The sequence below is a fragment of the Panulirus ornatus genome, chromosome 65, assembly GCF_036320965.1.
Source record: "Panulirus ornatus isolate Po-2019 chromosome 65, ASM3632096v1, whole genome shotgun sequence".
Classification (NCBI taxonomy): Eukaryota; Metazoa; Arthropoda; class Malacostraca; order Decapoda; family Palinuridae; genus Panulirus; species Panulirus ornatus.
The window spans coordinates 937498-964539 of record NC_092288.1 but is presented as its reverse complement, the minus strand read 5'-3'; the positions used below and the strand labels follow the sequence as shown (position 1 = coordinate 964539).

At 40.8% G+C, this 27042-nt stretch overlaps 1 protein-coding gene across 1 annotated transcript in view; it reads left to right on the top strand.

Moving 5' to 3' along the window:
• The first annotated feature begins 244 nt into the window (after nt 1-244).
• alpha-Man-IIa (alpha-mannosidase 2) overlaps nt 245-27042 on the top strand; it is a 148723-nt gene continuing 121925 nt past the window's right edge. Inside the window, exons 1-3 of the mRNA XM_071657753.1 lie at nt 245-385; nt 25429-25546; nt 26784-26956. Of these exons, the coding sequence (XP_071513854.1) occupies nt 25430-25546; nt 26784-26956 (290 nt within the window). The 5' untranslated portion in view covers nt 245-385; nt 25429. The remainder of the gene's footprint in view (nt 386-25428; nt 25547-26783; nt 26957-27042) is intronic.

Genomic DNA, 27042 nt, shown 5'->3' with positions numbered 1-27042 from the left:
TACAAAATGAAAAATACTAAAATCAAAATATTTTGTTTCTAAACTAAGTCGGTGTTTACTTCCGATCGTCCTAGATGTGACTTGAACAATAATTAATTTTATATTTTCTTGAAACTAAAAGAAGATAACCAGTCTAAGTAAGCAGGTTTTATCACTATCCAATGTATCAACTAATTGTTATTATGATCTTTCTAACAAATGCATTAGAATGTTACAGAATTGGTTGATTTAGGGGAATATGAGGTGGAGATAGTGGAGGTTGGTGAGCTGTCAGGGTCAGCTGGAGTGGTGTGTTTACTCCAGCAAGATAGGTGTTGAAAACATACAATAGGTTCTACACCGGAAAACGTCAATGAAACAGGCTTAACTCTGGGCAGATAACAATGTAGGTACCTTACACGGATTTTATGAACTAATGAGGCGCATGATAATGGTGAAATTTCGCTAAGAACAATATTCAGCACATGCATGTTGGAAAAGAAGTGACAACTCCATATAGAAACTTTGAAAGCCTTTCTGGATCTAATTATATATATATATATATATATATATATATATATATATATATATATATATATATATATATATATATATATATATCATACCTTTCTGTCAAAGGACTTTCGACACGACCACCACAGGTGATATGTGCTGGTGTGTTTGTTGGGTAAATGCAGGACAATTGAGGTTACATGTTCAGCGAGGAAGCTGCATATTGGGCGTGAGAGTTCTGTAATATATTCAGCCGTGGTTTGATTCTTTGAAGAGATGGCTGGAGTCCATAATGCACACAAGAATCTGTAACTCTTACGTGTTTCGGATGTTTAGTTCCAGATGGATATATGTTTGGTGTTGTAAAATTTTGGACTGGTTGGTGAAGGGGTTACTTATTTAGGGTGTATTGTTATTACAGAACAAATAATTTTGTCAGTAATGTGTTTATGGGGGGGGGGGGGGAAATCCACAAGTAAATGTTAAAATGTGAGATGGATGGGAGCTTTTTTCCTCCATTGTGTATTGTGGCTGGCTTGGAAGTTGGAGGAGGTCTAATACCCTGTTTTAAGTAATATATATATATATATATATATATATATATATATATATATATATATATATATATATATATCTTTCATACGATTCGCCATTTCCCGCGTTAGCGAGGTAGCGATAAGAACAGAGGACTGGGCCTTTGAGGGAATATCCTCATCTGGCCCCCTTCTCTGTTCCTTCTTTTGAAAAAAAAAAAAAAAATACACATATATATATATATATATATATATATATATATATATATATATATATATATATATATAAAATATATGAAAAATATATATATATATATATATATATATATATATATATATATATATATATACATATGGGGATAGGGGAGAAAGAATACTTCCCACGTATTCCCTGCGTGTGGTAGAAGGCGACTAAAAGGGGAGGGAGCGGGTGGCTGGAAATCCTCCCCTCTCATTTTTTTTTTAATTTTCCAAAAGAAGGAACAGAGAAGGGGGCCAGGTGAGGATTTTCCCTCTAAGGCCCAGTCCTCTGTTCTTAACGCTACCTCGCAAACGCGGGAAATGGCGAATAGTATGAAAAAAAAATATATATATATATATGTATATATATATATATATATATATATATATATATATATATATTTTTTTTTTTTATGCTTTGTCGCTGTCTCCCGCGTTTGCGAGGTAGCGCAAGGAAACAGACGAAAGAAATGGCCCAACCCACCCCCATACACATGTATATACATACGTCCACACACGCAAATATACATACCTACACAGCTTTCCATGGTTTACCCCAGACGCTTCACATGCCCTGATTCAATCCACTGACAGCACGTCAACCCCGGTATACCACATCGATCCAATTCACTCTATTCCTTGCCCTCCTTTCACCCTCCTGCATGTTCAGGCCCTGATCACACAAAATCTTTTTCACTCCATCTTTCCACCTCCAATTTGGTCTCCCACTTCTCGTTCCCTCCACCTCCGACACATATATCCTCTTGGTCAATCTTTCCTCACTCATTCTTTCCATGTGCCCAAACCATTTAAAAACACCCTCTTCTGCTCTCTCAACCACGCTCTTTTTATTTCCACACATCTCTCTTACCCTTACGTTACTTACTCGATCAAACCACCTCACACCACACATTGTCCTCAAACATCTCATTTCCAGCACATCCATCCTCCTGCGCACAACTCTATCCATAGCCCACGCCTCGCAACCATACAACATTGTTGGAACCACTATTCCTTCAAACATACCCATTTTTGCTTTCCGAGATAATGTTCTCGACTTCCACACATTCTTCAAGGCTCCCAGAATTTTCGCCCCCTCCCCCACCCTATGATCCACTTCCGCTTCCATGGTTCCATCCGCTGCCAGATCCACTCCCAGATATCTAAAACACTTCACTTCCTCCAGTTTTTCTCCATTCAAACTCACCTCCCAATTGACTTGACCCTCAACCCTACTGTACCTAATAACCTTGCTCTTATTCACATTTACTCTTAACTTTCTTCTTTCACACACTTTACCAAACTCAGTCACCAGCTTCTGCAGTTTCTCACATGAATCAGCCACCAGCGCTGTATCATCAGCGAACAACAACTGACTCACTTCCCAAGCTCTCTCATCCCCAACAGACTACATACTTGCCCCTCTTTCCAAAACTCTTGCATTCACCTCCCTAACAACCCCATCCATAAACAAATTAAACAACCATGGAGACATCACACACCCCTGCCGCAAACCTACATTCACTGAGAACCAATCACTTTCCTCTCTTCCTACACGTACACATGCCTTACATCCTCGATAAAAACTTTTCACTGCTTCTAACAACTTGCCTCCCACACCATATATTCTTAATACCTTCCACAGAGCATCTCTATCAACTCTATCTTATGCCTTCTCCAGATCCATAAATGCTACATACAAATCCATTTGCTTCTCTAAGTATTTCTCACATACATTCTTCAAAGCAAACACCTGATCCACACATCCTCTACCACTTCTGAAACCACACTGCTCTTCCCCAATCTGATGCTCTGTACATGCCTTCACCCTCTCAATCAATACCCTCCCATATAATTTACCAGGAATACTCAACAAACTTATACCTCTGTAATTTGAGCACTCACTCTTATCCCCTTTGCCTTTGTACAATGGCACTATGCACGCATTCCGCCAATCCTCAGGCACCTCACCGTGAGTCATACATACATTAAATAACCTTACCAACCAGTCAACAATACAGTCACCCCCTTTTTTAATAAATTCCACTGCAATACCATCCAAACCTGCTGCCTTGCCGGCTTTCATCTTCCGCAAAGCTTTTACTACCTCTTCTCTGTTTACCAAATCATTTTCCCTAACCCTCTCACTTTGCACACCACCTCGACCAAAACACCCTATATCTGCCACTCTATCATCAAACACATTCAACAAACCTTCAAAATACTCACTCCATCTCCTTCTCACATCACCACTACTTGTTATCACCTCCCCATTTGCGCCCTTCACTGAAGTTCCCATTTGCTCCCTTGTCTTACGCACTTTATTTACCCCCTTCCAGAACATCTTGCGCAAAAGATGCTTGTGGCATGAGAAGAGTGGGAGGTGGGTTGATTAAATAGGGTAGTGAGTGGTGGGATGAAGAAGTAAGAGTATTAGTGAAAGAGAAGAGAGAGGCATTTGGACGATTTTGGCAGGGAAAAAATGCAGTTGAGTGGGAGACGTATAAAAGAAAGAGACAGGAGGTCAAGAGAAAGGTGCAAGAGGTGAAAAAAAGGGTAAATGAGAGTTGGGGTGAGAGAGTATATATATATATATATATATATATATATATATATATATATATATATATATATATATATATTGTGTGGGAGGGTGTTGATTGAGAGGGTAAAGGCAGGGCATCAGATTGGGGAAGAGCGGTGTGGTTTCAGAAGTGGTAGAGGATGTGTGGATCAGGTGTTTGCTTTGAAGAATGTATGTGAGAAATACTTAGAGAAGCAAATGGATTTGTATGTAGCATTTGTGGATCTGGAGAAGGCATATGATAGAGTTGATAGAGATGCTCTGTGGAAGGTATTAAGAATATATGGTGTGGGAGGCAAGTTGTTAGAAGCAGTGAAAAGTTTTTATCGAGGATGTAAGGCATGTGTACGTGTAGGAAGAGAGGAAAGTGATTGGTTCTCAGTGAATGTAGGTTTGCGGCAGGGGTGTGTGATGTCTCCATGGTTGTTTAATTTGTTTATGGATGGGGTTGTTAGGGAGGTGAATGCAAGAGTTTTGGAAAGAGGGGCAAGTATGAAGTCTGTTGGGGATGAGAGAGCTTGGGAAGTGAGTCAGTTTTTGTTCGCTGATGATACAGCGCTGGTGGCTGATTCATGTGAGAAACTGCAGAAGCTGGTGACTGAGTTTGGTAAAGTGTGTGAAAGAAGAAAGTTAAGAGTAAATGTGAATAAGAGCAAGGTTATTAGGTACAGTAGGGTTGAGGGTCAATTCAATTGGGAGGTGAGTTTGAATGGAGAAAAACTGGAGGAAGTGAAGTGTTTTAGATATCTGGGAGTGGATCTGGCAGCGGATGGAACCATGGAAGCGGAAGTGGATCATAGGGTGGGGGAGGGGGCGAAAATTCTGGGAGCCTTGAAGAATGTGTGGAAGTCGAGAACATTATCTCGGAAAACAAAAATGGGTATGTTTGAAGGAATAGTGGTTCCAACAATGTTGTATGGTTGTGAGGCGTGGACTATGGATAGAGTTGTGCGCAGGAGGATGGATGTGCTGGAAATGAGATGTTTGAGGACAATGTGTGGTGTGAGGTGGTTTGATCGAGTAAGTAACGTAAGGGTAAGAGAGATGTGTGGAAATAAAAAGAGCGTGGTTGAGAGAGCAGAAGAGGGTGTTTTGAAATGGTTTGGTCACATGGAGAGAATGAGTGAGGAAAGATTGACCAAGAGGATATATGTGTCGAAGGTGGAGGAAACGAGGAGAAGAGGGAGACCAAATTGGAGGTGGAAAGATGGAGTGAAAAAGATTTTGTGTGATCGGGGCCTGAACATGCAGGAGGGTGAAAGGAGGGCAAAGAATAGAGTGAATTGGATCGATGTGGTAAACCGGGGTTGACGTGCTGTCAGTGGATTGAATCAAGGCATGTGTATGGGGGTGGGTTGGGCCATTTCTTTCGTCTGTTTCCTTGTGCTACCTCGCAAACGCGGGAGACCGACAAAGCAAAGAAAAAAAAATATATATATATATATATATATATATATATATATATATATATATGTATATATATATATATATATAGAGGATGTGTGGATCAGGTGTTTGCTTTGAAGAATGTATATGAGAAATACTTAGAAAAGCAAATGGATTTGTAAGTAGCATTTATGGATCTGGAGAAGGCATATGATAGAGTTGATAGAGATGCTCTGTGGAAGGTATTAAGAATATATGGTGTGGGAGGCAAGTTGTTAGAAGCAGTGAAAAGTTTTTATCAAGGATGTAAGGCATGTGTACGTGTAGGAAGAGAGGAAAGTGATTGGTTCTCATTGAATGTAGGTTTGCGGCAGGGGTGTGTGATGTCTGCATGGTTGTTTAATTTGTTTATGGATGGGGTTGTTAGGGAGGTGAATGCAAGAGTTTTGGAAAGAGGGGCAAGTATGAAGTCTGTTGGGGATGAGAGAGCTTGGGAAGTGAGTCAGTTGTTGTTCGCTGATGATACAGCGCTGGTGGCTGATTCATGTGAGAAACTGCAGAAGCTGGTGACTGAGTTTGGTAAAGTGTGTGAAAGAAGAAAGTTAAGAGTAAATGTGAATAAGAGCAAGGTTATTAGGTACAGTAGGGTTGAGGGTCAAGTCAATTGGGAGGTGAGTTTGAATGGAGAAAAACTGCAGGAAGTAAAGTGTTTTTGATATCTGGAAGTGGATCTGGCAGCGGATGGAACCATGGAAGCGGAAGTGGATCATAGGATGGGGGAGGGGGCGAAAATTCTGGGAGCCTTGAAGAATGTGTGGAAGTCGAGAACATTATCTCGGAAAGCAAAAATGGGTATGTTTGAAGGAATAGTGGTTCCAACAATGTTGTATGGTTGCGAGGCGTGGGCTGTGGATAGAGTGGTGCGCAGGAGGATGGATGTGCTGGAAATGAGATGTTTAAGGACAATGTGTGGTGTGAGGTGGTTTGATTGAGTAAGTAACGTAAGGGTAAGAGAGATGTGTGGAAATAAAAAGAGCGTGGTTGAGAGAGCAGAAGAGGGTGTTTTGAAATGGTTTGGGCACATGGAGAGAATGAGTGAGGAAAGATTGACCAAGAGGATATATGTGTCGGAGGTGGAGGGAACGAGGAGAAGAGGGAGACCAAAGTGGAGGTGGAAAGATGGAGTGAGAGAGATTTTGTGTGATCGGGGCCTGAACATGCAGGAGGGTGATTGGAGGGCAAGGAATAGAGTGAATTGGAGCGATGTGGTATACCGGGGTTGACGTGCTGTCAGTGGATTGAATCAGGGCATGTGAAGCGTCTGGGGTAAACCATGGAAAGCTGTGTAGTTATGTATATTTGCGTGTGTGGACGTATGTGTATACATGTGTATGGGGGTGGGTTGGGCCATTTTCTTTCGTCTATTTCCTTGCGCTACCTCGCAAATGCGGGAGACAGCGACAAAGCAAAAAAAAAAAAAAAAAATTATTATCATTATACTTTGTTGCTGTCTCCCACGTTAGCAAGGTAGTGCAAGGAAACAAACGAAAGAATAGCCCAACCCACCCACATACGCATGTATATACATACACATCTCCACACGCACCTATCCATACCTATACATTTCAACATATGCATATATATACATACACAGACATATACATATATACACATGTACATAATTCATACTTGCTGCCTTTATTCAATCCCGTCGCCACCCCACCACACATGAAATGACAATCCCCCTTCCCCGCATGTCAATCCTCTTTGTCAATCTTTCCTCACTCATTCTCTCCATGTGACCAAACCATTTCAAAGCACCCTCTTCTGCTCTCTCAGCCTCACTCTTTTTATCACCACACATCTCTCTTACCCATTCATAACTTACTCGATCAAACCTCCTCACACCACATATTGTCCTCAAACATCTCATTTCGATCACAACCAACCTTCTCCACACAACACTATGTATAGCCCACACTTTGCATCCATATAACATTGTTAGAACCACTATTCCTTCAAACATACCCATTTTTGCTTTCCGAGATAATGTTCTCGCCTTCCACACATTTTTCAATACTCCCAGAACTTTTGCTCCCTCCCCCACCCAGTGACTCACCTACACTTCCATGGTTCCATCCGCTGCCAAATCCACTCCATTTTCTCCATTCAAACTTACCTCCCAGTTGACTTGTTTTTCAACCCTACTGTACCGAATAACCTTCCTCTTATTCACATTTATTCTCAGCTTTCTTCTTTCACACACTTTACCAAACTCAGTCACCAGCTTTTGCATTTTCTCACCCGAATCAGCTACCACACTGTATCATCAGCGAACAACAACTGACACTTCCCAAGCTCTCTCATCCACAACAGACTTCATACTTGCCCCTCTCTCCAAAACTCTTTGCATTTACCTCCCTAAATACCCCTTCCATAAACAAATTAAACAGCCATGGAGACATCATGCACCCCTGCTGCAAACCAGCATTCACTGAAAACCAGTCACTTTCCTCTCTTCCTACTCGTACACATGCCTTACATCATCGATAAAAACTTTTCACTGCTTCAAGGAACATGTCTCCCGCACCATTAACTCTTAATACCTTCCACAGAGCATCCCTATCAACTCTATCATATGCCTTCTCCAGATCCATAAATGCTACATACAAATCCATGTGCTTTTCTAAGTATTTCTCACATACATTCTTCAAAGCAAACACCTGATCCACACATCCTCTACCACTTCTGAAACCACACTGCTCTTCCCCAATCTGATTCTCTGTACATGCTTTCACCCTCTCAATCAATACCCTCCCATATAATTTCCCAGGAATACTCAACGAACTTATACCTCTGTAATTTGAACACTCACTTTTATTCCCTTTGCCTTTGTACAATGGCACTATGCCTGCATTCCACCAATCCTCAGGCACTTCACCATGAACCATACATACATTAAGTATCCTTACCAACCTGTCAACAACACGGTCACCCCCTTTTTTGATAAATTCCACTGCGATACCATCCAAATGTCCTGCCTTGCCAGCTTTCATCTTTCGCAAAGCTTTTACTGCCTTTTCTCTGTTTACCAAATCGTTTTCTCTAACCTTCTCACTTCACACACCACCTCGACCAAAACAGCCTATATCTGCCACTCAGTCATACAACACATTCAACAAACCTTCAAAATACTCCCTTCATCTCCATCTCACATCACCACTTCTTGTTATTACCTCCCCATTAACCTCCTTCACTGATGTTCCCAATATGTTCTCTTGTCTTACGCACTTTATTTACTTCCTTCCAAAACAGCTTTTTATCCTCCCTGAAATCTAATGATATTCTTTCAACTCTCATTTGCCCTCTTTTTCACCTCTTGCACCTTTCTCTTGACCTCCTGCCTCTTTCTTTTATACATCTTCCATTCATCTGCACTATTTCCCTGCAAAAATCGTCCAAATGCCTCTCTCCTCTCTTTCACTAACAATCTCAATTCTTCATCCCACAGCTCACTACCCTTTCTAATCTGCCCACCTCCCACGCTTCTCATGCCACAAGCATCTTTTGTGCATGCCATCAGTACTTTCTAAAATACATTGCATTCCTCCCCCACTCCCCTCCGTCATTTGCTCTCACCTTTTTCCATTCTGCACTCAGTCTCTCCTGGTACTTCCTCACACAAGCCTCCTTTCCAAGCCCACTTACTCTCACCACTCTCTTCACCCCAACCTTCTCTCTTCTTTTCTGAAAACCTCTACAAATCTTCACCTTCCCCTCCACAAGATAATGATCAGACATCCCTCCAGTTGCAGCTCTCTGCACATTAACATCCAAAAGTCTCTCTTTCACGTGCCTATCAATTAACATGTAATCCAACAACACTCTCTGGCCATCTCTCCTACTTACATATGTATACTTATGTATATCTTTCTTTTTAAACCAAGTATTCCCAATAACCAGTCCTTTTTCAGCACACAAATCTACACAAATCTTCACCATTTCCATTTACAACACTAAACACCCCATGTACACCAATTATTCCCTCAACTGCCACATTACTCACCTTTGCATTCAAATCACCCATCACTGTAACCCGGTCTCATGCATCAAAACTACTAACACACTCACTCAGCTGCTCCCAATACACTTGCCTCTTATGATCTTTTTTCTCATACCCAGGTGCATAGGCACCAATAATCACCCATCTCTCTCCATCCACTTTCACTTTTACCCATATCAATGTAGAGTTTACTTTCTTACACTCTATCACATATTCCCACCACTCCTGTTTCAGGAGTATTGCTACTCCTTCCCTTGCTCTTATCCTCTCACCAACCCCTGATTTTACTCCCAAAACATTCCCAAACCACTCTTCCCCTTTACACTTGAGCATCGTCTCACTCAGAGCCAAAACATTCAGGTTCCTTTCCTCAAACATACTACCTATATATATTTATTTTTTTATTTATTTTGCTTTGTTGCTGTCTCCTGCGTTAGCAAGGTAGCGCAAGTAAACAGACAAAAGAATGGCTCAACCCACTCACATACACATGTATATACATACATGCTCACACACGCAAATATACATACCTATACATCTCAAGGGGGCCAGATGAGGATATTCCCTCAAAGGCCCAGTCCTCTGTTCTTAACGCTACCTCGCTAACGCGGGAAATGGCGAATGGTATGAAAGAAAGTAAGATATATATATATATATATATATATATATATATATATATATATATATATATATATATATATATATATATATATATATACACACACACACAAAGACACACACACACACACACACACACACATATACATATATACACATGTACATAATTCATACTGTCTGCCCTTATTCATTCCCGTCGCCACTCCGCCACACATGAAATAACAACCCCTTTCCCCCACATGTGCGCGAGGTAGTGCTAGGAAAAGACAACAAAGGCCACATTCATTCATACTCAGTCTCTAGCTTTCATGTATAATGCACAGACACCACAGCTCCCTTTCCTCATCCAGGCCTCATTGAACTTTCCATGGTTTACCGTAGACTCTTCACAAGCCCTGGTTCAATCCATTGACAGCTCATCGACCCTGGTTTACCACATCGTTCCAATTCACTCTATTCCTTACATGCCTTTCACCCTCCTGCATGTTCAGGCCCTGATCACTCAAAATCTTTTTCACTCCATCTTTCCACCTCCATGCCTTACATCCTCGATAAAAACTTTTCACTGCTTCTAACAACTTGCCTCCCACACCATATATTCTTAATACCTTCCACACACACACACACATATATATATATATATATATATATATATATATATATATATATATATATATATATATATATATATATATGTGTGTGTGTGTGTGTGTGTACGTGTAGGAAGAGAGGAAAGTGATTGGTTCTCAGTGAATGTAGGTTTGCGCAGGGGTGTGTGATGTCTCCATGGTTGTTTAATTTGTTTATGGATGGGGTTGTTAGGGAGGTGAATGCAAGAGTTTTGGAAAGAGGGGCAAGTATGCAGTCTGTTGGGGATGAGAGAGCTTGGGAAGTGAGTCAGTTGTTGTTCGCTGATGATACAGCGCTGGTGGCTGATTCATGTGAGAAACTGCAGAAGCTAGTGACTGAGTTTGGTAAAGTGTGTGAAAGAAGAAAGTTAAGAGTAAATGTGAAGAAGAGCAAGGTCATCAGGTACAGTAGGGTTGAGGGTCAAGTCAATTGGGAGGTAAGTTTGAATGGAGAAAAACTGGAGGAAGTAAAGTGTTTTAGATATCTGGGAGTGGATCTGGCAGCGGATGGAACCATGGAAGCGGAAGTGAATCATAGCGTGGGGGAGGGGGCGAAAATCCTGGGAGCCTTGAAGAATGTGTGGAAGTCGAGAACATTATCTCGGAAAGCAAAAATGGGTATGTTTGAAGGAATAGTGGTTCCAACAATGTTGTATGGTTGCGAGACGTGGGCTATGGATAGAGTTGTGCGCAGGAGGATGGATGTGCTGGAAATGAGATGTTTGAGGGCAATGTGTGTTGTGAGGTGGTTTGATCGAGTAAGTAATGTAAGGGTGAGAGAGATGTGTGGAAATAAAAAGAGCGTGGTTGAGAGAGCAGAAGAGGGTGTTTTGAAATGGTTTGGGCACATGGAGAGAATGAGTGAGGAAAGATTGACCAAGAGAATATATGTGTCGGAGGTGGAGGGAACGAGGAGAAGAGGGAGACCAAATTGGAGGTGGAAAGATGGAGTGAAAAAGATTTTGTGTGATCGGGGCCTGAACATGCAGGAGGGTGAAAGGAGGGCAAGGAATAGAGTGAATTGGAGCTATGTGGTATACCGGGGTTGACGTGCTGTCAGTGGATTGAATCAAGGCATGTGAAGCGTCTGGGGTAAACCATGGAAAGCTGTGTAGGTATGTATATTGCGTGTGTGGACGTATGTATATACATGTGTATGGGGGTGGGTTGGGCAATTTCTTTCGTCTGTTTCCTTGCGCTACTTCGCAAACGCGGGAGACAGCGACAAAGCAAAAAAAAAAAAAAAAAAATATTTCCTGGGGATAGGGGAGAAAAAATACTTCCCACGTATTCCCTGCATGTCGTAGAAGGCGACTAAAATGGAAGGGAGCAGGGGGCTGGAAATCCTCCCCTCTCAGTTTTTTTTTTTTTTTAATTTTCCAAAAGAAGGAACAGTGAAGGGGCCAGGTGAGGATGTTCCCTCAAAGGTCCAGTCCTCTGTTCTTAACGCTACCTTGCTAACGCAGGAAATGACGAATAGTATAAAAATATATATATATATATATATATATATATATATATATATATATATATATATATATATATATATATATATATTTTTTTTTTTTTTTTTTTTTTTTTTTTTGCTGTCTCCCGTGTTTGCGAGGTAGCGCAAGGAAACAGATGAAAGAAATGGCCCAACCCACCCCCATACACATGTATATACATACGTCCACACACTCAAATATACATACCTACACAGCTTTCCATGGTTTACCCCAGACGCTTCACATGCCTTGATTCAATCCACTGACAGCACGTCAACCCCAGTATACGACATCGCTCCAATTCACTCTATTCCTTGCCCTCCTTTCAGCCTCCTGCATGTTCAGGCCCCAATCACACAAAATCTTTTTCACTCCATCTTTCCACCTCCAATTTGGTCTCCCTCTTCTCCTCGTTCCCTCCACCTCCGACACATATATCCTCTTGGTCAATCTTTCCTCACTCATTCTCTCCATGTGACCAAACCATTTCAAAACACCCTCTTCTGCTCTCTCAACCACACTCTTTTTATTTCCACACATCTCACTTACCCTTACGTTATATATATGTATATATATATATATATATATATATATATATATATATATATATATATATATCCCTGGGGATAGGGGAGAAAGAATACTTCCCACGTATTCCCTGCGTGTCGTAGAAGGCGACTAAAAGGGGAGGGAGCGGGGGGCTGGAAATCCTCCCCTCTCATTATTTTTTTTTTATTTTTCCAAAAGAAGGAACAGAGAAGGGGGCCAGGTGAGGATATTCCCTCAAAGGCCCAGTTCTCTGTTCTTAACGCTACCTCGCTAACGCGGGAAATGGCGAATAGTTTGAAAGAAGAAGAAAAGATATATATATATATATATATATATATATATATATATATATATATATATATATACATATATGAGAAGAAAGATCATGAGAGGCAAGTGTTTTGGGAGCAGCTGAATGAGTGTGTTAGTGGTTTTGATGCACGAGACCGGGTTATAGTGTTGGGTGATTTGAATGCAAAGGTGAGTAATGTGGCAATCGAGGGAATAATTGGTATACATGGGGTGTTCAGTGTTGTAAATGGAAATGGTGAAGAGCTTGTAGATTTATGTGCTGAAAAAGGACTGATGATTGGGAATACCCGGTTTAAAAAGCGAGATATACATAAGTATACTTATGTAAGTAGGAGAGATGGCCAGAGAGCGTTATTGGATTATGTGTTAATTGACAGGCGCGCGAAAGAGAGACTTTTGGATGTTAATGTGCTGAGAGGTGCAACTGAAGGGATGTCTGATCATTATCTTGTGGAGGCTAAGGTGAAGATTTGTATGGGTTTCCAGAAAAGAAGAGTAAATGTTGGGGTGAAGAGGGTGGTGAGAGTAAGTGAGCTTGGGAAGGAGACTTGTGTGAGGAAGTACCAGGAGAGACTGAGTACAGAATGGAAAAAGGTGAGAACAATGGAAGTAAGGGGAGTGGGGGAGGAATGGGATGTATTTAGGGAATCAGTGATGGATTGCGCAAAAGATGCTTGTGGCATGAGAAGAGTGGGAGTTGGGTTGATTAGAAAGGGTAGTGAGTGGTGGGATGAAGAAGTAAGAGTATTAGTGAAAGAGAAGAGAGAGGCATTTGGACGATTTTTGCAGGGAAAAAATGAAATTGAGTGGGAGACGTATAAAAGAAAGAGACAGGAGGTCAAGAGAAAGGTGCAAGAGGTGAAAAAAAGGGCAAATGAGAGATGGGGTGAGAGAGTATCATTAAATTTTAGGGAGAATAAAAAGATGTTCTGGAAGGAGGTAAATAAAGTGCGTAAGACAAGGGAGCAAATGGGAACTTCAGTGAAGGGCGCAAATGGGGAGGTGATAACAAGTAGTGGTGATGTGAGAAGGAGATGGAGTGAGTATTTTGAAGGTTTGTTGAATGTGTTTGATGATAGAGTGGCAGATATAGGGTGTTTTGGTCGAGGTGGTGTGCAAAGTGCGAGGGTTAGGGAAAATGATTTGGTAAAGAGAGAAGAGGTAGTAAAAGCTTTGCGGAAGATGAAAGCCAGCAAGGCAGCAGGTTTGGATGGTAATGCAGTGGAATTTATTAAAAAAGGGGGTGAATGTATTGTTGACTGGTTGGTAAGGTTATTTAATGTATGTATGACTCATGGTGAGGTGCCTGAGGATTGGCGGAATGTGTGCATAGTGCCATTGTACAAAGGCAAAGGGGATAAGAGTGAGTGCTCAAAATACAGAGGTATAAGTTTGTTGAGTATTCCTGGCAAATTATATGGGAGGGTATTGATTGAGAGGGTGAAGGCATGTACAGAGCATCAGATTGGGGAAGAGCAGTGTGGTTTCAGAAGTGGTAGAGGATGTGTGGATCAGGTGTTTGCTTTGAAGAATGTAAGTGAGAAATACTTAGAAAAGCAAATGGATTTGTATGTAGCATTTATGGATCTGGAGAAGGCATATGATAGAGTTGATAGAGATGCTCTGTGGAAGGTATTAAGAATATATGGTGTGGGAGGCAAGTTGTTAGAAGCAGTGAAAAGTTTTTATCGAGGATGTAAGGCATGTGTACGTGTAGGAAGAGAGGAAAGTGATTGGTTCTCAGTGAATGTAGGTTTGCGGCAGGGATGTGTGATGTCTCCATGGTTGTTTAATTTGTTTATGGATGGGGTTGTTAGGGAGGTGAATGCAAGAGTTTTGGAAAGAGGGGCAAGTATGAAGTCTGTTGGGGATGAGAGAGCTCGGGAAGTGAGTCAGTTGTTGTTGGCTGATGATACAGCGCTGGTGGCTGATTCATGTGAGAAACTGCAGAAGCTGGTGACTGAGTTTGGTAAAGTGTGTGAAAGAAGAAAGTTAAGAGTAAATGTGAATAAGAGCAAGGTTATTAGGTACAGTAGGGTTGAGGGTCAATTCAATTGGGAGGTGAGTTTGAATGGAAAAAAACTGGAGGAAGTGAAGTGTTTTAGATATCTGGGAGTGGGTCTGGCAGCGGATGGAAACACGGAAGCGGAAGTGGATCATAGGGTGGGGGAGGGGGCGAAAATTCTGGGAGCCTTGAAGAATGTGTGGAAGTCGAGAACATTATCTCGGAAAGCAAAAATGGGTATGTTTGAAGGAATAGTGGTTCCAACAATGTTGTATGGTTGCGAGGCATGGACTATGGATAGAGTTGTGCGCAGGAGGATGGATGTGCTGGAAATGAGATGTTTGAGGACAATGTGTGGTGTGAGGTGGTTTGATCGAGTAAGTAATGTAAGGGTAAGAGAGATGTGTGGAAATAAAAAGAGTGTGGTTGAGAGAGCAGAAGAGGGTGTTTTGAAATGGTTTGGTCACATGGAGAGAATGAGTGAGGAAAGATTGACCAAGAGGATATATGTGTCGGAGGTGGAGGGAACGAGGAGAAGAGGGAGACCAAATTGGAGGTGGAAAGATGGAGTGAGAGAGATTTTGTGTGATCGGGGCCTGAACATGCAGGAGGGTGAAAGGAGGGCAAGGAATAGAGTGAATTGGAGCGATGTGGTATACCGGGGGTTGACGTGCTGGCAGTGGATTGAATCAAGGCATGTGTAGCGTCTGGGGTAAACCATGGAAAGCTGTTTAGGTATGTATATTTGCGTGTGTGGACGTATGTATATACATGTGTATGGGGGTGGGTTGGGCCATTTCTTTCGTCTGTTTTCTTGTGCTACCTCGCAAACACGGGAGACAGCGACAAAGCAAAAAAAAAAAAAAAAAAATGAAAAGAGTGGGAGGTGGGTTGATTAGAAAGGGTAGTGAGTGGTGGGATGAAGAAGCTAGATTATTAGTGAAAGAGAAGAGAGAGACATTTGGACGATTTTTGCAGGGAAAAAATGCAATTGAGTGGGAGATGTATAAAAGAAAGAGACAGGAGGTCAAGAGAAAGGTGCAAGAGGTGAAAAAGAGGGCAAATGAGAGTTGGGGTGAGAGAGTATCATTAAATTTTAGGGAGAATAAAAAGATGTTCTGGAAGGAGGTAAATAAAGTGCGTAAGACAAGGGAACAAATGGGAACTTCAGTGAAGGGCGCAAATGGGGAGGTGATAACAAGTAGTGGTGATGTGAGAAGGAGATGGAGTGAGTATTTTGAAGATGATAGAGTGGCAGATATAGGGTGTTTTGGTCGAAGTGGTGTGCAAAGTGAGAGGGTTAGGGAAAATGATTTGGTAAACAGAGAAGAGGTAGTAAAAGCTTTGCAGAAGATGAAAGCCGGCAAGGCAGCAGGTTTGGATGGTATTGCAGTGGAATTTATTAAAAAAGGGGGTGACTGTATTATTGACTGGTTGGTAAGGTTATTTAATGTATGTATGACTCATGGTGAGGTGCCTGAGGATTGGCGAATGCATGCATAGTGCCATTGTGCAAAGGCAAAGGGGATAAGAGTGAGTGCTCAAATTACAGAGGTATAAGTTTGTTGAGTATTCCTGGTAAATTATATGGGAGGGTATTGATTGAGAGGGTGAAGGCATGTACAGAGCATCAGATTGGGGAAGAGCAGTGTGGTTTCAGAAGTGGTAGAGGATGTGTGGATCAGGTGTTTGCTTTGAAGAATGTATGTGAGAAATACTTAGAAAAGCAAATGGATTTGTATGTAGCATTTATGGATCCGGAGAAGGCATATGATAGAGTTGATAGAGATGCTCTGTGGAAGGTATTAAGAATATATGGTGTGGGAGGCAAGTTGTTAGAAGCAGTTAAAAGTTTTTATCGAGGATGTAAGGCATGTGTACGTGTAGGAAGAGAGGAAAGTGATTGGTTCTCAGTGAATGTAGGTTTGCGGCAGAGGTGTGTGATGTCTGTATGGTTGTTTAATTTGTTTATGGATGGGGTTCTTAGGGAGGTGAATGCAAGAGTTTTGGAAAGAGGGGCAAGTATGAAATCTGTTGGGGATGAGAGAGCTCGGGAAGTGAGTCAGTTGTTGTTGGCTGATGATACAGCGCTAGTGGCTGATTCATGTGAGAAACTGCAGAAGCTGGTGACTGAGTTTGGTAAAGTGTGTGAAAGAAGAAAGTTAAGAGTAAATGTGAATAAGAGCAAGGTTATTAGGTACAGTAGGGTTGAGGGTCAAGTCAATTACGAGGTAAGTTTGAATGGAGAAAAACTGGAGGAAGTAAAGTGTTTTAGATATCTGGGAGTGGATCTGGCAGCGGATGGAACCATGGAAGCGCAAGTGGATCATAGGGTGGGGGAGGGGGCGAAAATCCTGGGAGCCTTGAAGAATGTGTGGAAGTCGAGAATATTATCTCGGAAAGCAAAAATGGGTATGTTTGAAGGAATAGTGGTTCCAACAATGTTGTATGGTTGCGAGGCGTGGGCTATGGATAGAGTTGTGCGCAGGAGGGTGGATGTGCTGGAAATGAGATGTTTGAGGACAATATGTGGTGTGAGGTGGTTTGATCGAGTAAGTAATGTAAGGGTGAGAGAGATGTGTAGAAATAAAAAGAGTGTGGTTGAGAGAGCAGAAGAGGTTGTTTTGAAATGGTTTTGTCACATGGAGAGAATGAGTGGGGAAAGATTGACCAAAAGGATATATGTGTCAGAGGTGGAGGGAACGAGGAGAAGTGGGAGACCAAATTGGAGGTGGAAAGATGGAGTGAAAAAGATTTTGAGTGATCGGGGCCTGAACATGCAGGAGGGTGAAAGGCGTGCAAGGAATAGAGTGAATTGGAATGATGTGGTATACCGGGGTCGACGTGCTGTCAGTGGATTGAACCAGGGCATGTGAAGCGTCTGGGGTAAACCATGCAAAGCGTGTGGGGCCTGGATGTGGAAAGGGAGCTGTGGTTTCGGTGCATTATTACATGACAGCTAGAGACTGAGTGTGAACGAATGGGGCCTTTGGTGTTTTTCCTAGCGCTACCTCGCACACATGAGGGGTGAGGGGGTTGTTATTCCATGTGTGGCGAGTTGGCGATGGGAACAAATAAAGGCAGACAGTATGAATTATGTACATGTGTATATATGTATATGTCTGTGTGTGTATATATATGTATACATTGAGATGTATAGGTATGTATATTGTGCGTGTGTGGACATGTATGTATATACATGTGTATGTGGGCGGGTTGGGACATTCTTTCATCTGTTTCCTTGCGCTACCTTGCTGATGCGGGAGACAGCGACAAAGCAAAATAATAATAATAATAATAATAAAAAAAAAATATATATATATATATATATATATATATATATATATATATATATATATATATATATATATATATATATCTTTCTTTCTTTCAAACTATTTGCCGTTTCCCGCATTAGCTAGGTAGCGTTAAGAACAGAGGACTGGGCCTCTGAGGGAATATCCTTACCTGGCCTCGTTCTCTGTTCCTTCTTTTGGTAAACATGTTGACCAAATGGTGTCCTAGCTTCGTCTTCGATGTATATCAACTGACTTATATTTCTCTCTTGTGTCTCCCCTGATGATGTGGTTATTACACGAACGTGCACTTGGGAACTTTTCGTGTTTCATTTTCCCCGTGGACTCATAGGAATCTCTTGATCACGCGCAAAATTGTGATCCTTCCCAATATATATGTATATTCTTTCTTTCTTTCACACTATTCGCCATCTCCCGCATTAGCGAGGTTGCGTTAAGAACAGAGGACTGGACCTTTGAGGGAATATCCTCACCTGTCACCCTTCTCTGTCCCTTCATACTCACTTGCCTTCATTCATTCCCGGTGCCATCCCACACCACAGGAAATAGTATCGCCAATCCCTGCGTCAGTGAGGTAGTGTCAGGAAAACAGACAGAACAGGCCACATTCGTTCACACTCAGTCTCTCTGTCTGTCATAAGGGAGAAAGAACACTTCCCACATATTCCCTGCATGTCATAGAAGGCGACTAAAAGGGGAGGGAGGGGGGGGCTGGAAATTGTTCCCTCGCATTTTTAATTTTCCAAACAAGTAACAGAGAAAGGAGCTAAGTGAGGATATTCCCTCTAAGGCTCAGTCCTCTGTTCTTAACACTACCTCGCTAATGCAGGAAATGATGAATATGTATGAAAAAAATATATTTATTATTATATTTTTTATTACACTTGATCGCCGTTTCTTGCATCAGTAAGATGGTGCCAGGAAACAGACGAAGAACCACCCATCCACTCGTATACACATACATATATACTTAAGCACCCACACATGGACGTATACATACACATGCATATACATATTAACATATACACCTATACATACATATACATGTACATACACAGACTCAAGTATATGTATATATACTTGCTTTTAATAAATTCCTGGTGCCATCCAACCCCACAGGAAACAGCATTGCTGCCACCCACTTCATCGAGTTAGTGTCAGGAAGATAGATAACAAAGGCCACATTTGTTCACACTTGCTGTCTGTTGTAATGCACCGAAACAGGTCTATATCCACATCCAGACCCCACAGACCTTTCCATGGTTTACCCCAAACATTTCACATGCCCTGGTTCAGTCCATGACTGCACATCAACCCCAGTATGCCACATCTTTCCAATTCACTCTATTCTTTACATGCCTCTCACTCTCCTGAATATTCAGGCCCCGGTCACTCAAAATCTTTTACCTTCATCCTTCCACCCTCAGTTTGGTCTCCCACTTTTCCTTGTTCCCTCCACCTTTGATGCATATATCCTATTTGTCAATCTTTCTCACTCATTCTCTCCATAAATCCAAACCATTTCAATACACCATCTTTTCATCTCTTAACCACACTTTTTATTACCTCACATCTCTTTTACCCTTTCATTACTTACTCGATCAAACCACATCACACGACACATCGTCCTCAAACATTTCATTTATATAAATATATATATATATATATATATATATATATATATATATATATATATATAGATATATGTTGAAGGAATAATTGGTGTACACGGGGTGTTCAGTGTTGTAAATGGAAATAGTGAAGAGCTTGCTGAAAAAGGACTGGTGATTGGGAATACCAGGTTTAAAAAGAGAGCTATACATAAGTATACATATGTAAGTAGGAGAGATGGCCAGAGAGTATTATTGGATTACGTGTTAATTGATAGGTGTGCGAAAGAGAGACTTTTGGATGTTAATGTGCTAAGAGGTGCAACTGGAGGGATGTCTGATCATTATCTTGTGGAGGCAAAGGTGAAGATTTGTAGAGGTTTTCAGGAAAGAAGAGAGAATGTTGGGGTGAAAAGAGTTGTGAGAGTAAGTGAGCTTGGAAGGAGACTTGTGTGAGGAAGTACCAGGAAAGACTGAGTACAGAATAGAAAAAGGTGAGAACAAAGGATGTAAGGGGAGTGGGTGAGGAATGGGATGTATTTAGGGAAGCAGTGATGGCTTGCGCAAAAGATGGTTGTGGCATGAGAAAGGTGGGAGGTGGGCAGATTAGAAAGGGTAGTGAGTTGTGGGATGAAGAAGTAAGATTATTAGTGAAAGAGAAGAGAGAGGCATTTGGATGGTTTTTTGCAGGGAAATAATGCAAATGAGTTGGAGATGTATAAAAGAAAGAGGCAGGAGGTCAAGAGAAAGGTGCAAGAGGTGAAAAAGAGGGCAAATGAGAGTTGGGGTGAGAGAGTTCATTAAATTTTAGGGAGAATAAAAAGATATTTTGGAAGGAGGTAAATAAAGTGCGTAAGACAAAGGAACAAATGGAAACATCAGTGAAGGGGGCTAATGGGGAGGTGATAACAGGTAGTGGTGATGTGAGAAGGAGGTGGAGTGAGTATTTTGAAGGTTTATTGAATGTGTTGGAGGATAGAGTGGCAGATATAGGGTGTTTTGGTTGAGGTGGTGTGCAAAGTGAGAGGGTTAGGGAGAATGATTTGGTAAATAGAGAAGAGGTAGTATAAGCTTTGCGGAAGATGAAAGCCGGCAAGGCAGCGGGTTTGGATGGTATTGCAGTGGAATTTACTAATAAAAGGGGGTGACTGTGTTGTTGACTGGTTGGTAAGATTATATGATGTATGTAGGACTCATGGTGAGGTGCCTGAGGATTGATGGAATGCTTGCATAGTGCCATTGTACAAAGGCAAAGGGGATAAGGCGAATGCTCAAATTACAGAGATATAAGTTTGTTGAGTATTCCTGGGAAATTATATGGGAGAGTATTGGTTGAGAGGATGAAGGCATGTACAGAGCATCAGATTGGGGAAGAGCAGTGTGGTTTCAGAAGTGGTAGAGGATGTGTGGATCAGGTGTGTACTTTGAAGAATGTATGTGAGAAATACTTAGAAAAGTAAATGGATTTGTATGTAGCATTTATGGATCTGGAGAAGGCATATGACAGAGTTGATAGAGATGCTCTGTGGAAGGTAGTAAGAATATATGATGTGGGAGGCAAGTTGTTAGAAGCAGTGAAAAGTTTTTATCGAGGATGTAAGGCATGTGTATGTATAGGAAGAGAGGAAAGTGATTGGTTCTCAGTGAATGTTGGTTTGCGGCAGGCATGATGTCTCCATGGTTGTTTAATTTGTTAATGGATGGGGGTGTTAGGGAGGTGAATTTAAGAGTTTTGGAAACAGGGGCAAGTATGCAGCCTGTTGTGGATGAGAGAGCTTGGGAAGTGAGTCAGTTGTTGTTGGCTGATGATACAGCGCTGGTGGCTGATTCATGTGAGAAACTGCAGAAGCTGGTAACTGAGTTTGGTAAAGTGTGTGAAAGAAGAAAGTTAAGAGTAAATGTGAATAAGAGCAAGGTTATTTGGTACAGTAGGGTTGAGGGACAAGTCAATTGGGAGGTAAGTTTGAATGTAGGAAAACAGGAGGAAGTGAAGTGTTTTAGATATCTGGCAGTGGATTTGGCAGCGGATGGAACCATGGAAGCGGAAGTGAGTCACAGGATGGGGGAAGGGGGCGAAAATTCTGGGAGCGTTGAAAAAGTGTGGAAGGCAAAAACGTTATCTCGGAAAGCAAAAATGGGTATGTTTGAAGGAATAGTAGTTCCGACAATGTTATATGCTTGCGAGGTGTGGGCTATAGATAGAGTTGTGTGAAGGAGGGTGAATGTGCTGGAAATGAGATGTTTGAGGACAATATGTGGTGTGAGGTGGTTTGATCGAGTAAGTAATGAAAGGGTAAGAGAGATGTGTGGTAGTAAAAAGAGTGTGGTTGAGAGAGCAGAAGAGGGTGTTTTGAAATGGTTTGGTTACATGGAGAGAATGGGTGAGGAAAGATTGACCAAGAGGATAAATGTGTCAGAGATGGAGGGAACGAGGAGAAGTGGGAGACCAAATTGGAGGTGAAAAGATGGAGTGAAAAAGAATTTGAGTGAACATGCAGGAACATGTGTGTGTGTGTGTATGTGTGTTAATGAGTGGATGGGCCATTCTTTGTCTGTTTTTGGCGCTTCCTTGCTGATGCAGGAAACAACGATTAAGTAAATTGAATATTGATATCAAGGATTTTCAGTTATTAGACGTTGCACATTCGTGTAAAATGTTTTCCATAGCTTATTCTCATCACATATTGAGTGCTGTCAGTGGACTGAAGCAGGGCATGTGATGTGGTTGGGGAAACCATAGAAAGGTCTTTAGGGCCTGGTTGTGGATAGGGGTCTTTGGTTTCGGTACATTGCACGTGACAGCTATGCAGTGGATGTGATTGAATTTGACCTATTTTCATCTGCTCCCGATGCAACCTCCCTAATGCAGGAAATGGTGCGCAAATATGAAAGACGAAAAAGAAATTTCTTCATCAGAACTGGTTTGTTTGTCAGTTGCATGTTGCTTTATGTTTTTTGTTGCATTTTATTTCTTGCTAATTCTATTAATATCTGCTAAAGAATAGTTTGTGGTTGTATTTTCATTACTCTTCTCCGTATTTCTTTCTGTTTTTTAGGCTGGTCCTCTCTTATATTCTCCATCCATTTGATCCCATCTCTCTTTAGTCATCATTCTCTATCGTCTTCCCTCTTCTTCCCTTTGCGACCTTATTTCCTTCTAATCTTGTATTGTGTGTCTCTTAAAATATATGTATTTGCTGATTCTCCTTCATTTTTAGCTAATTTTCTTTGAATATTTATTCCGACATTTTTATAGTTCTCGCCAAAATCTGTTAACATGTTGTATGAATTGTATATAGAATTTATGGAACTAGGGAAATCATATAACTGGGTTTACACAGAGGCTTTGTGGAAGATGCTATGCATATATGGGGTAATTGGAAAGTTCTAAATGCAGTGATGAGTTTTTACTAGTTGAGTAAATAACTGATTGAAGGTGAGTCTGCACAGAGAGATTGTATGACGGTGAACTGAATGTCACCCCAACAGTGTTGTATGAATGTAAGTCCTGGATCCAGCATACAAAAGAGTGGAGTACTTATGACATGATTTTGCCAAGAAGTTAGGGCTAGCATGTAAGATTAGTTAGAGAAATGAATTCATGTGAAGTACATGTTGTCAATGTTATGCTTGAGATGGAGAGATTGTATGCCAGTGAACTGAATGCCACCATCCCACATGTGGATGAGGTATAAAGAAATGACAACTACCTGAGCCAAAAGAATGTAGCTTGACAGCCTCTGAAGTGCTGGTTCGCTCGTCACTAACCTTCCTGGTACCTAAATAAATAGTTCTGGTAGAATCTCTTTGGTCATTAGCTTGCTACTGCAGACTATCTAACAGAAAGATGCTGGAAATGAAAAGCCTGAGAACAATGTATGTGCAAGGTGGTTCGTTCATGTAAGGCATGACTGTGGAAGAGAGAGAGATGTGGTGGTAAGCAGTCCTGATTGAAAGGGCTGACTAGGGTGTGTTGAAATGGATTGCACAAATGAAAAGGATGAGTGAAGGAAGACTGACTAAGTGGATCGAAATGAGAAATGTGGAGGGAGGGAAGGAGAGGGGGAAGACCAAAAAGGAGAGGGAAGGATGCAAGGAAAGAGATTTTGGAGGATCAGGGCCTGTACATTCAGGAGGATGAGTGGCATGCATAGGATAGAATGAATTAAATCAAGTTGATATATAGAGGGTTGGGGGATCTCCAGTTGTGGGCTGAACCAGAGCTTGTATGATAGCTTGAGAGTGAATATATGAAGTTAAGGTTGTTGTTTGTTAGTTCCTGATGCTGCCATGCAGAGGCCTGAGAAGTAATTGTTTACAGTTTAAGAAAAATAAATTATTGTAACTGCAATGTTTATCATTGAATTAGTAGAAAGGATGAATTTTCTTAGTTTCATTTATAGTTATTCTTCTCTGGAATGCGTATCAGACATATGACAGGGCACGTCTGTTTGTTTTGGTAATCAGTGGAAATACTGTGCTTCCTGCAGACTACATAATGGTGTTCAATAAGGTAGATGGTTGCCATGTATTGTGCAGCTGTATTTGTAGTGCATGATTTATCCCACTGTATCATATGTACTGATTTTTTTGAATTACCAGTTTGTGTTATAAAGAAAAATCACATGTAAATGTTATATTTAATTTTTTGAATTTCCAATTTTGTTTACAGATATGAATTATCATCATATTCAGGAACATGGGAGCACCTTTGTGATGAGATTAACTTGTGGAATTTAGTAATAGAAGTAAAAACAGATTTCTTTGTAGCTAGAAAAATATGTGATTTTTGTATGAGGCTAAGTCTGCATCTGTGATAGAAATCATTAGGAACAAGTTTGAGTTTTTTTCATGCTTTGAAACTGTTGATTGTGATGGGTTGAAATTACACTGTGATGCATGAGAATGAGGCGGTTGTAGAATGTCTTGTTGATATATTAAGTACACCTTGAATACTATGATCCTGACAAAAATTAGGAAGTTGACTTTCCTTGAATGTATCTGAATCATAAAAGATCTTATTGATGAATAGTTAAAAAGGTAATTTATGATTTTTCAAAGCTCATCATACCACCAATCATATTCCTGATATTGTTTTTGTCCTGGCAAAAATGAGGCCTGTCTTTTCTGCTTCTGCTCTCATCAGCTTTGTACTAACAGTGATGCTTACCAGTACTTAAAATATATTCCTCAGATTTTTGTGGAAAAGTATGATATTCTTAAGCCATTCCTAACTTCTTCCATTGATTTTCTGTTTTTCTCATCAGCATTTCAATGAATTCCCCAGTTGAACCTTTCCTCCTCTCTGATTACAGAACTATAGAGTGGATGTAATTCAGCTGTTTCTTTCTGAGGATTATCTGAATATGATACAGTAAAAGCTTATGCTGCACAGAATTTAGTTTTTACCCTGAATTTTTTGTTGCATTTCTCCTGTGGCAATATTTTTGTGTATTTGAATTGTAGTATATTCTGATATCCCTTTAAAAGATTTCATTATTGAAAATATTCTATTAACTGTTAGAAATCCTTTTTCATGAAACCTATTTCATTCCTGAGAGGTTGTAGAATTTTAAAAATATTTCAAAGGTGCCAAATTTCAGAATGCGATTACGTATGTCATCGATGATCTTTGGGGGTGCTGTGAGCCTGGCAACTCTTGTGCTGCTGTACCAGGTACTCAGCCTTCCTCCGGAGACTCATCCACCAAGAGAAGAAAAGGTTTGTTGTAACTCTTTCAGGTCTTAGGAAATACTTTGAGATTTGAATGTGTGTGGTTCTTATTTGGCAAATGTCTATATTTGGGATTTATGTATTTAGTATTTTACTATATATAACATATTTTGACATTTTTCTGCTGTGATTTCTGTATATTTTTAGATGTGATTTGTAAGGAAATTGTAAGATGATGGATGGGGAAATTCCTTGATGGAACATTGGGTCATGATACTCAATAACCTACATTAGTGTTGTTAAAGATATAGTGAAGTGAGTGAAATTCAAATGCTAGAGATCTTATGGATATTCATAGAATATGCCATCTCTCAATTGTCATGATATGGGCTGGTGTGTCCTTCCTCTCTTTTCTGTTCCAACATTTTCAGTAATAGTAGCTGGTAGGCAGCCACTGATCAGGCAGGTGTATTGCCAGCACTACCCAGCACTTCATTGGTTGTCAAATTACACTCCTCTGATCCAGGTAGCTCTTCTTTTCTTTCTGCCTCACCCACACAAGGACTGCTGGTATTCTGTCCACACACATACAGTCTCCCCTTCTTGCACATAACACTTGATAACACTTAATTCAGACAACTCATTCCTGTGGTGAGTGCTGTGCGTTAGCCCTGCTTTTTGACAGAATGATAGGAGTGATAGGTAGGATTGATAAATAGGAACATTAAGCAGGAGCATAAGGTAGAAGAAGTAGAAAGGAACATTAGATAGAAGTGGTAGGGAAGAACTTTAAGTTGGAGCTTCTGGAAACCCTGCACGAGGGTTGCCTTCTGCCAGAATGGTCTATTAAGGGTGAGGTACTAGAGGTAGAGAAGCAGCACCAGAGTTCACCAGTTTATGGAGACTCTTTTGCTGTGGCCACCCCCTTGAAGGAGTTCCTGGAGGGAATGGTTGTTAGGGATATAGATAGTTAGACATTTTTATAACAGTCAATTAGCTCTTCTTGTGTATGTACAGCACAGTAAAAGGATATTGCTTCACTTATGTGTTGACTTACTTGAAAACTATAGAAATTGTTTTAGGATGGCAATTGTTTTGTAGAGTATAAACAAAAGATGGCACATGTTTTTTGCAGTCTTCCAGATAAGAGGTGAAGTTAGTAATTAGAACTGTTATGTCTGTTGGCTGACATTTATTTTTCTTAGAAAAAGTACATTTTGTGCTTAGAGTCAAATATATTTACATAAGAAATTATCTGAGGATGTCATTTTCTTCTCTTCATCAGGATATACTTTCATTGGAGTCACGTTTACAAAGACTAGAATCTGACATAAAGTCAAATCAGCACACTATCTCCGAGATCAAGAGTTTGGTTCGTCAACTTGCTAACTCCAACTCCAGAGCTAATTCTTTACTTGGCCCCCAGTATGGTGTAGTTTCAGGCAAAAAATTTGCCAGGTAAGGTTAAACTAATTAATTTTGTCAGCATGTGGTAGGTGGAGAAGAATTGCCAAGAAAAAAGTTTGCTCAGTGATAGAGAAGAG